At 44.5% G+C, this 10,838-nt stretch overlaps 2 protein-coding genes across 4 annotated transcripts; one reads left to right on the top strand and one right to left on the bottom strand.

Moving 5' to 3' along the window:
- The first annotated feature begins 3,711 nt into the window (after positions 1 to 3,711).
- higd2a (HIG1 hypoxia inducible domain family, member 2A) lies at positions 3,712 to 4,907 on the top strand. The gene is made up of 2 exons (XM_028959684.1): positions 3,712 to 3,920; positions 4,521 to 4,907. Exons 1-2 carry the CDS (start codon positions 3,752 to 3,754, stop codon positions 4,685 to 4,687), a joined length of 336 nt encoding a protein of 111 aa, XP_028815517.1. The 5' UTR covers positions 3,712 to 3,751; the 3' UTR covers positions 4,688 to 4,907.
- Positions 4,908 to 5,025: 118 nt separating this feature from the next.
- cltb (clathrin, light chain B) lies at positions 5,026 to 8,481 on the bottom strand. 3 transcript variants are annotated; one of them, XR_003742996.1, is made up of 7 exons: positions 8,239 to 8,481; positions 7,677 to 7,723; positions 7,456 to 7,573; positions 7,248 to 7,359; positions 6,352 to 6,405; positions 5,827 to 6,183; positions 5,026 to 5,729 (listed from the first exon to the last, which is right to left on the bottom strand). XR_003742996.1 is itself a non-coding variant. In XM_028959678.1 (6 exons), exons 1-6 carry the CDS (start codon positions 8,384 to 8,386, stop codon positions 6,006 to 6,008), a joined length of 657 nt encoding a protein of 218 aa, XP_028815511.1. In that variant the 5' UTR covers positions 8,387 to 8,481; the 3' UTR covers positions 5,026 to 6,005. The 3 variants fall into 3 exon arrangements, 2 of the variants coding, with proteins under 2 accessions (XP_028815511.1, XP_028815512.1); XM_028959678.1 differs by having other exon boundaries at positions 5,026 to 6,183; XM_028959679.1 differs by lacking the exon at positions 6,352 to 6,405 and having other exon boundaries at positions 5,026 to 6,183; positions 8,239 to 8,480.
- Positions 8,482 to 10,838: the final 2,357 nt, after the last annotated feature.

The following is a 10,838-nucleotide window of genomic DNA, read 5'->3' on the forward strand; positions in this document are numbered from 1 at the left end:
AGTCTTTTTTACGAATGACAAAATCAGGATTTAGAGCCACCACTGAGTTTCAAGTGACAGTCCACTGCCCCGCCCACTTTCGGGGGGGGGGACGGAGGTGTTTCATTTATTATTTTATTATTTCAATAATAATTGTATTATTTGGGCCTGTCAGTATGACAGACCATTTACCATTTTGCTGTGATACGTGTTTGCGTCCCTGAGGAAACCCGTTGAAGATAGCGACCTGGGAGGCGAAGTGATTTTTATTTTGGTAGGTCGTACGGGCCGCCCACAAGTCGGGTTAAAGGTTTAAAAAGTACGGTTTACCACTGTGCAGAGAAGAACTTTTCAGCTCCCTGTAACCAGTCGTCAAAGGGACACAATGGTGGTAAGTGGGCTTCGAACCTTGGTCTTCTGGACCATAGGCAGGTGTGCTACCCACTAGGCCACACCCACCCTGAATTCTGCAAATAAATGTGTAAATACAGTAGCTGAAATGACGTGCCGGGTTCTTTAGTAAAAGTAAAGGTGCAAGGGTTATTGAGCACATTTTCAAACAATAAAGAGGAATTAAAATACAGATAACATAAAAGTATTTAAGCACAAACCAAAGAAGAAACAATGTGTTACAGCAATGTGTAAAGAAATAGAGACAATCCCAACCCCCCCCCCACCTATCGATCTTGAGGATGACTCAAGCTCAGACGAAGATGAGGACGAGGACGAGAGCAGCGATAAAGTTCTAATGGCCAGGCTGTTGGCTGTGCGCATTTCAAACCTGTGTTGGTTCCTTCGCAGAACTGCTGAAAGGATTTTTTACTATGTTGACCAGACAAGAGAAAAGATATTTAGCTGGTTCCGATCCCAAAAACAATATTTTAAGCAATTTTACTGAGCAATGTTTTTCTCTGTTTTTTTTTTTTGTTAGTAGCTTGAGATTTTTTGGTCTGATACAGCTCGCACCTTGAATAAAATGTCCATGAAAAGAAGTTTGCCAATGACATTTTTCCTACAAAATGCCTTTCATCAAACACAAAAAAAACATTTTCTACATATAATTCGTCCAACTAAATATTTTTGAAACCAAAAAAAAAAATCTGCAAGGTCTAAGCTTATTTCATCAAAGTCAGATATAGGTAGGTTAGCCAAACATTTTACTCAAGTATGAATAGCATTACTCCAAAATAATAATCCTCAAGTACAAGTAAAAAGTAGTCCTTTAAAATAAAGAGTGCAAATGTTCACGAAAAAGTAATTTTGTAACCAGCCGTCAAAGCTAGCCATTGTGCACAGGGACACAATGGTGGTGAGTGGGCTTCAAACCTGGGTCTTCTGGACTATAGGCAGGTGTGCTACCCACTAGGCCACACCCGCCCTGAATTCTGCAAATAAATGTGTAAAAACTAGAGGTGGGCATAGATTAATTTTCTTAATCTAGATTAATCTCACTGTAATCTTGGAATTAATATAGATTAATCTAGATTCTAGATTAATCTACATTAATGTACATTAATCTAGATTAAAATGGCTCATTTGAATTCTGCCGAAGGCCTTCAGAATATGTGTGCTACCCAAATAATGACTAAAAGTAAGTCTTTGAGAACGGGTTTCTCAAGCCAGGTGCTGCGCATTAGACCAGGGGCTCTTCTCCTTTTTCCAAAATGCATCACAAACTGCTTGAGAAAGCTGTTCTGCTATGATAATTGGTGATGAAAATAAATGATGTTCAATAAGATGTACTTGTGTTTACCAACTGTTTATTCAGTTAAATAGCTGCATCCATGTTACCACGTCACGTTTGATGTGGTCATTTCACAGTTCGAAGACTCGTTCTCGCCCCCTACAGTGCAATTCGGCTAGGTATACATCCACGCTAAAATATCAAGGTCAAAGTCATCATAGTGTAGCGGTTCTTCTTCTTCTAAATGATGAGCTGACACCCAAGAGATTTTCTGTGCAAAGTGTATTCTGTACAAAAAGCAAGGTCGCGTCAGAACATCGCGTCACACATCGCGTCTTTCTGCACCTCTCTCTACAATATACAGTATTAAAAGAACATTAAAAAAATATTCACAAAATAACACACATGCAAAATATTCCTAATATGTACATAAATTAAAATGAAGGAAAAAACTTTTGGCACACAAACCCCACGCACTTCTCACAGCTCACGCCATGTGTCCAAGAGACCTGAACCGGGTCTCAAAAACAAAATAAAAGTCTTTAGAAAATAAGAAACTAAAAGACACAAGAAAGAAGAAATATACTTATAAATCTAGTGTAACCATTTAACTCCGGCACAATAGCTTGCGAGGTATAGACCCAGCTCCCAACCCAACTTTGTGAATAGATTAATGGCGATATTTTTTTTTTATCGCCGACAAAAGTCTCACGTTAACGCAGCACGTTAACGCCGAAAACGGCCCACCACTAGTAAAAACAGTAGCTGAAATGACATGCTTGGTTCTTTAGTAAAAGTAAAGGTGCACGGGTACTTGAGCACATTTGAGGAATAAAAAACAGATCACATTTAAACATTTATACTACAGAACAAACCACATACATGTTTGAGAAAGCAAAGACAATCCCAAGACCCCCCGGACCTATTGACGAGTATGAGACTGACTAAAGCTCAGATGAAGATGAGGATGAGGGCAGCGATAAATTTATAATATCCAAGCTGTTGGCTTTGGACATTTCAAACCTGTGGCGGTTCCTTCGCAGTACCGCTAAAAGGATTGCTCACTAGACGAGAGAAGACATATTTAGCCGGTTCCGATGTTTTTTTGTACCCGGAAACCTGGGAAAAAGACAAAACGGAACACGTGTTACTTCCAAGGCTGCCACTCTAAGCCCGTGAAACGCACAGAAACAATGAAGGCCTGACCCCTCCGCGCAATATAACATATTTTTTTTATTTTGGTACGTCGTACGGGCCGCCCACAAATCGTGTTTAAAGGTTTAAAAAGTGCGGTTTACTATCGTGCAGACGAAGAACTTTTCAGCACCCTGTGACCAGCCGTCAAAGCTAGCGACACGGGAGTCGAGGCCAAAGCCAAAGTCTCACAAATTGTTATTGTTGCTATTAATCGCTCAGACTTTTAGAAGGAAGAAAATTGATTCATGTCCCAGAATAAAAAGATCTTGAGCCTATTTGGAGAGAGATATGGTAATACAATGTGAGAATATGCCCCGTCGCCCTGCGATGAGGAAACATAACTGGTGCTAATTATCTGGGCAAAATTCTGTAACGGCAGTCTGGCTGTTGGTGCTCGTACCAAAAGAAAGTTCTGGTTTTGTCGTGACATTAAAACCGGAGACGACTTGCACTGTGCGTGAAGTGATGTTCGGAGATCCTATGGATGGACAACAACAACAACAACACCACATGGGACAGGACTCTAATACACTCCGGCACTTTCATTCACTTTATGGACTCAATCCCCCCCCAAAATTGCAAACATAACCAAATATTACAACTTTGTGTTTTATACATAAAATATGTGTCTGTTGGATAAATATCTGCATATTGGTTCCACTTGGAATACTTGCAATTTTTGCAATATTGAGGTCTATAGCAGTCGCAAACGTTTTACACTGCATATCGTACCGTGTATGACTGTGTACGTGACAAATAAAAATTTGAATTTTGAATTTGGACCACATTTTCGCGGGGGTCGGAACGTTTGTTGTCCGGGTTTGTGCGCCCCTCGACCCGGAAGTGACGGTTGTCCTCGGGCACCCGGGCTGTTGTGAAATCAGCGCCGACATGGCAGCGGCCGAGAAGCGGAGCCCTTCCGCGCCCGGCAGGGACGCGCCCTTCGACCTCTCCGGTCCGCCCGTCATAGACGGCTTCGCGCCTCTCCCGCGGCCGAGCGAGGAGGGCTTCAAGGACAAATTCATCCGGAAGACCAAGGAGAATCCGTTCGTCCCTGCAGGCGAGTTGCGTGAGATGCGCAGGTTACGTTCATTCCGCGACTGAAATTCCGTGAAATGCGGCGCCTTCGTAACTGCATGTTGCACGAATGTACGTGCAAAAACTTGCATGTACTGTACAGGCCAAAAGTCTGGACACACCTTCTCCGTCAACGTGTTTTCTTTATTTTCATGACCATTTACTTTGGTGGATTCTCACTTAAGGCATCAAAACTATGAATGAACACATGTGGAGTTCTGTACTTAACAAAAAAAGGTGAAATAAGTGAAAACATGTTTTATATTCTAGTTTCTTTGTTCTGATTACTGCTTTGCACACTCATGGTATTCTCTCCATGAGCTTCAAGAGGTCGTCACCTGAAATGCTTCTCCAACAATCTTGAAGGAGTTCTCAGAGGTGTTTAGCACTTGTTTGGGTCCAGCTCACCCCAAACCATCTGGATTGGGTTCAGGTCCGGTGACTGTGGAGGCCAGGTCTCCACTTTTTGTTAAGTCCACAACTCCACACGTGCTCCTTCGTAGTTTTGAAAGAAAGTGAAGTGATTGTCATTGTGATGCACAGCGACACAACGAAACGTGACCTCTGCCGATTTATTTTGCAGGATGCTTGGGCACTGCCGGAGCGCTCCTGTACGGCCTCCGCGCTTTCAAGCAAGGCAAGACCCGGCACTCCCAGCTCTCCATGCGGGCGCGCATCTTCGCACAAGGATTCACTGTTGTCGCCATTATCGTGGGAGTTGCCACCACAGCACTGAGGCCAAAGCCCTGACAGAAATCATGGCTGCCACTTGACTCGGCAACGTATGATTATTAAATATGAACTTATATTTACTTGCCTATTGTGTACTTTTCTTTTCACATTTTAGATTTGAAGGCCTTACTGGAGCAACTCGCCTCCCTCTTGCTTTGTATCTTAAAGTGAAAGTAGAAATTAGTTTTATTTTGTTTATGTAAAATTTGATCCCTAAAATTAAAATGTACAAAGGGTGTCTTGTATTAATCATGGTCTTTGGGCATCATAGAGTAACTTGTTTTTAGAACATTTCTCCTTACATGTAATTTTCATTTTATTTCTAAGTGGGGGTGTAGAGAGAGAGACATCAACCATCATGACCACTTGTTATTTATTGATAAAATAGAACAGAAATGAAAAGAAGAAAGTATTTTGTGAGTACCTGTTGCACTTGGTTTGCGCCAACACAATGCAAACGTGGTTAGGGTGAATGCTGCAGAGTTATGGACGTTATATATGACAAAGGCCTCGTTTCAAACAGGTACAACATCAAAACCACAGGCAGAATCAGGCGTCCTTCAACTAAACATTTTCTAATTAAAAGAGGGACGGTAACTTAACCATCTTCAGGGCGTGAAAATGGTGAAAATTGTACGTGGACCGTACGGAGTGGCCACCCCCGCTGCTGATCTACCATCCTGGACATTAAAGATGTGGACGGCGTGCTGGTCTCATCAGCAGGACGAAGCGACGCCACGTGTAGGCGGCGTTGATTAACGCTAAGAAAGTTTTTGTCTATAACAAACCCAACACCGCTGCGCTGCGTCTGACTATTGAGGTCATGAGGCCCCACCCCCCCAGTGCATCCTAGGCATTACTGCTGACCAGCTGTGTTCTCCCATCGTCTCGCTGACACCCATTTAAACCGTTCTTTATGACAGCAGCGTAGTAGAGGGACTGTTGTCACCGAAGGGCCATATGAATGTATTCAGTCAGCGTGGCGCTAGATCTCTTTGGCACTTTTTTTTTTTTTAATATAAACACATCCGAAGACCTGGTGTTCTGGACGTCACCGGAACTGTCGGGAGCGAACGCGGGAAAAAAAAAAAAAAACATTCAGGAATCATTAATTTTCCGTCAAGTCAAGAAAGAAGAAACAATACAGGCAAACTTACCGACTAAAGCCCTCACTCATAAGGCAGAGACAATCAATAGTTCTGGTGTATCCGTTAGTGATTCAAAAGCTTAAATAAAATCCAATGCGTTTACTAACCGGGCTTATTACTTTCTCCAATGTTAAAATAAAGTGCAGGGAAGCAGAAATCAAACTAACAAAAAGCACAAAAGCTGGTGCTTAGGCCTTGCGGACGAGAGGCGTCTGCTTGAGAGATATGAGCACTGAGCGCATTCGGGACACGTCCTTGCACTGCTTATTGGTTTTGGGATTAAAGTCACACAGCCGGGCCACCTTCTCCCACTCAGACCCTGGCCCGTCCTCCTCAGAATCCTTGAGGAAGGCTTCTTCCGACGCTCTGCGGAGGGACAAACGGAGGCATCTTTTAGCTGAACGCAGCAGACTCTCGCACGAACACTATATTCATTCATTTACCGTAAGAATGAAAACAACATGCGGTACACATATTAGGGTGCAACAAGCATGCATGCACAGAAAAACTAGACTCTTGTATGGTGGGACATACACCAAGCCTATCACATCAGAGTTGGGTTGCTGGTAGAAAGCCTGATCGGCGATCCTAGCGTGCAGGTAAAGCCATGATAGCAGGGAAAGAAAGAGAGGAAGAGGACAGAGGAACAAGGTCAGTTGCCGTCAACACACTGTATAAATGACATCAAGATACACACACACTAGCAAGTGAGGTCCAACAGATGCTATGGGTCAGTTTCCCGTTCTATGATTTAGTCGGGCAGACTGAGGGCTTAAAGGTCCCCTGACACGAAAATTTCACTTTCTCCACCGACCGCCATGGCACTGCAGTTGCTCGGTGGTTGGATGTAAAAATGAGCACAACATTTATTTTTTTATTTTTTTTTAGTCTCATCACGCGATACTCTGAACCAGGGGGTTAATTTGACCTTTTTCCGGTCAAAAAAACGACAACATGACTTCCTGTCTGCGCGCAACATTGTGGTTGGTGGATTGTGTTGATGACGTCATGGCCGCTCAACTTCTATAGGCCGCTCCCCTTCTCATTAGCATTTAAAGCCACAGACACCCAAACGGTGCGTCCTGGTAAATCTCATTGTGGGTCTGGATCAAAATGGCTGTAATTCTGCAGCAAGGCTGAATTTCAGAAAAAGACTTCAGATACAGTATTAGGGGACCAACAAGACCAATATTAAAGCAAAAATAAAAATAAATAAATATCAGGGGACCTTTAATACATGAACCATTAAAATATCATATCATGGAGAGAATGTAATTAGCATGTAATTAGTAATTGAATTAATTTTTCTTCAAACGTTAAATACCTGTTATTTAGATCATTATTGGCATCGGTACATGCATATCTATAACCAAGCCACCAAGGTACAATTTCCAAAAAAGCAGTCGCCTGTAGTCCTGCCAGGTCGCTACCTGTTATTAGCTTTGTTCTTCTCGAGCTGGTCGCTCTGGTGTACATGCCACTCTTCCAGCTCTTTCCTGGCCTTTTCCTTCCACTCGGCCTCCGACGCTTTAGAGGCGGCGTCTACAGATGACGGAGGGATAGCGAAGCGATTAGTAATAATGCTAAATGCCGCTAAAAACAGTGGCGGGGAGGATCAGGGCCAGGCTAACGGGTCACCTAATTGCTCCAGTCGGGTTTTCTGTTCCTCTCGCCACTTCCGCAGACTCTCCGGCTCTTGCCTCAGCTGGTCCACCTGGGCGATGGCTGCATAGCCGTCTGCAGTTCCATTAGAGGTCTAAAGCAAAGACCAAACATCATCTGTTCACTGCAAATTATTAACTGGTGATTAGTATAAAAAAAAAAGAAAAAGAAAGATCAATGAAAAACAACTCCTCCACCTGAAACATGTCTCCGTTGACGGCAGCTTTTTCGTCTTCGAAGGCATCTGTTCACATAGCAGGAAAAAAAAAAGCTTGTCACCAAACCTCCGACGATTGTGTCCCCGAGTGTCTCCAGGGGGACAAATAACATGGTTTCTTACACCTCGATCCTAAATCTTGTGTTTATAACCAATACAATACATGACTTTGGGTGACCAGATTGATAATGGGCCATATGAACCTGGTTCAAACCCCATTTACTGCCACAATGTCCCTGAGTAAAGTGTCTCCAGGCGGACTGTCCCTGTCACTACTAGTTGTAAGTCTCTACAGATAAGGAGACTCGTCATTAAATTACAGATTACAATACATTCATATTAAAAATATATATTAAACATCATAATACAATAATACGCGGAATAAAAACTAACGATTAACGCAACCCAGCCAGGCTGAGCGAGGTAACTTATTACGCTAGCGATTACTAATGGTTTATAATTTTCCAGGTTATTAAGGTTTTATTTTTATTTGTATGGCGTTTGTATTACAGCAGAGACACTACTTAGCATTAGCCGCTAACCGTAGTGTGACTGCAGCCCGAAGCCGTCGCCCTCGTTCTCGATTCCCGCAATTTCGCTCTCCTGCTGCGCCAGGAACGCCGCGGCCGGGTCTTCTTCTGGGGCATGGAAGCCGTTGCCAGAAGACGAGAATTCGAAGCTGTCGTCCATTTCTGTCTCTCTTTTTTACGGTCTGAAAGCCGCTAAACACTTCTGGACTGTTCTGTCGGCGAAACCTACTTCCGGTACCGCCTGTCTGACACGTCACTTCCGGTACCAGTCTAAATAACCGAGAAACCTGGTTGTTTGTGTGCGATGTCAATTTTATCTGCTTCTGAAATCCTTCTCATTTCCCCATTCTCGTGATTATGGCGTTAATGGACGTTCGCCGTGACAACGAAAACATGCACATAAACATGTTTTAACATGTAAAAACATTGCGCCACCTGGTGGCGCAGAGATGGGAAGACAAGATCTTTCTGTCCCTGTAAAACTGTTTACAAGTCGACGGGTTGTCATTTCACGGACTGGACAACAGTCAAGAGTGACTTGGACAGTGCAAATGGCAAGGCTGTGGAAAAACAAGAAAACTATGTACAGAAAGTGATGAGATCGTCACTGTGACACACCACAGCACAGCATGCGGTGACAAAACAAAACGCGTCCTCTGCTTTTAACCGCCACATTTGATGATAAGTGGGCAGCCCGGGGAGCAGTGTGTGGGGACGGTGCTTTGCTCAGTGGCACCTCGGCGGATCGGGATTCAAACCGGCAACCTTCTGATTATGGGGCCGCTTCCTTAACCGCTAGGCCACCACTGCCCCATATTGGTTATTGTGAAAAGTTGTGTGAGTTATAGAACTCTGATCACCCCCCCAAAATTTGTATGGTAGCGGTCGTGCCCTTGGGTGAGTGGGTCGGAGGCCTGGTTCCGTTCTCTTGAGCAGGTGGCGTGGGCTGAAAGAGAGAGAGGCGCAGGAAGGAGGGAGTACACATGGTCAAGCAATCTCTTGGTGTCGTCTCGTCATTTGCTGTGCGAGGAGCGAAAAAAAATATATAAATGCAGTTAAATGCAGAGGACAAATTTCACTGTGTGCACCTAGGGTTAGGTGCAATCACTTCACTTTCGAACCGCTACACAAAGTATAATGCATGACATGAAATGTGAACACCACGTTTAACTCGGATACTTCCACGCTCTGTGGCCTAGTGGGTAACACACTCGCCTGTGAACCAGAAGACCCAGGTTCAAATCCCACTTACTACCATCGTGTCCCTGAGCAAGACACTTAACCCTGAGTGTCTCCAGGGGGGGACTGTCCCCGTAACTACTGATAGTAAGTCGCTCTGGATAAGGGTGTCTGGTAAATGCTGTAAATGTAAATTCTGGCATCTGTTTTCAGAGGAATATTTAGAAATATTGTTTACATAATCGTGGGATTATTAGGCCTGCGGGCTAAAATTAGCCCTGCCCGCTTTTAACGGTTTCGTGGAAAAACGGTCTGGCGGAGAATCCAGTGCCACGTGATGGAACACTGCACCCCAAGCTATGCGTGGCCACCCAAGAATGTCTCGGAATGCCACTCTGCAGGGCGAACCCTGGCGGTGACATCACGCACGCTGGCACTAACTGCGCCTTTGGCTTTGAGAGATCGAAACACAAAAGGTGGAAGCGGAAGGTTGCCGGTTCGAATCCCGAGCCGCCGAGAAAAAGCACCGTCCCCGCACACTGCTCCCCGGGCGCCTGTCATGGCTGCCCACTGCTCACCAAGGGTGCTGGTTAAAAGCAGAGGACACATTTCGCTGTGACACCGTGTGCCGTGCTGCAGTGTTTCACGTGTTTCAGGCCTGTTCTGCGTGCTATTGCATGCTCGACTTTTCTTTTATTGTTGCGACGGCAGCGGCGGGAAGTGGAAAGGTCGAGGCGACGGCGTTCTGCCCATGCTCGAAATCCCGAAAAGCCCCGGTGGTCGCGAAGAGGCGGCAACTTCTGCGGAGCGACACGTTATCAAGTTTCTACCGATGAACAAATTCAGAGAATCGGCACGGGGGATGAACCCATGCCGATATATCTGCCGTTCGGAGTTCTTTCTTTTTGGAGTGAGTTTGCGTTTTTTGCAACTTGATTGTGCAAAGTGAAGACAACAAAGAGGAAAAAAAGACAGGAAAAAATGTAGGAAAAACCCGAGCAATAGAATTTAATGATGACGAAACTGAAGATTCTGCGAACACCAGCTTTAAGTACAGCACTCAAGCACACGGCTTTCCTTACTTCTAAGACAATTTAACAGTGCTATAAATCCATGTTTTCCCGCACTGTTTGCGTGCCGCTCGTGTTCTTTGGCGCGGTGCTGCTGGTCGTGCCGTATTCAGTTGGGGTGAAATTCCTGCACCCTGACAACATTGTGTTCCGAGCTCCCTCCATGACAATAAAAAGCAAGGTAAAAACTGTAGCTCGTGGATCGGCACACTCCACCGTTATTTGAATCATTATTTGACGGGTATGCGGTGTGTCCAAGCGGGTAACAGACTGGAAGTCACAGGTACAAACCCCACTTATTACCATTGTGACCCTGAGCAAGACCTTTAAGTGACACTTTTATTTATGACTTTTTTTTTCTTC

This window comes from Denticeps clupeoides, chromosome 18, assembly GCF_900700375.1.
Source record: "Denticeps clupeoides chromosome 18, fDenClu1.1, whole genome shotgun sequence".
NCBI lineage: Eukaryota > Metazoa > Chordata > Actinopteri > Clupeiformes > Denticipitidae > Denticeps > Denticeps clupeoides.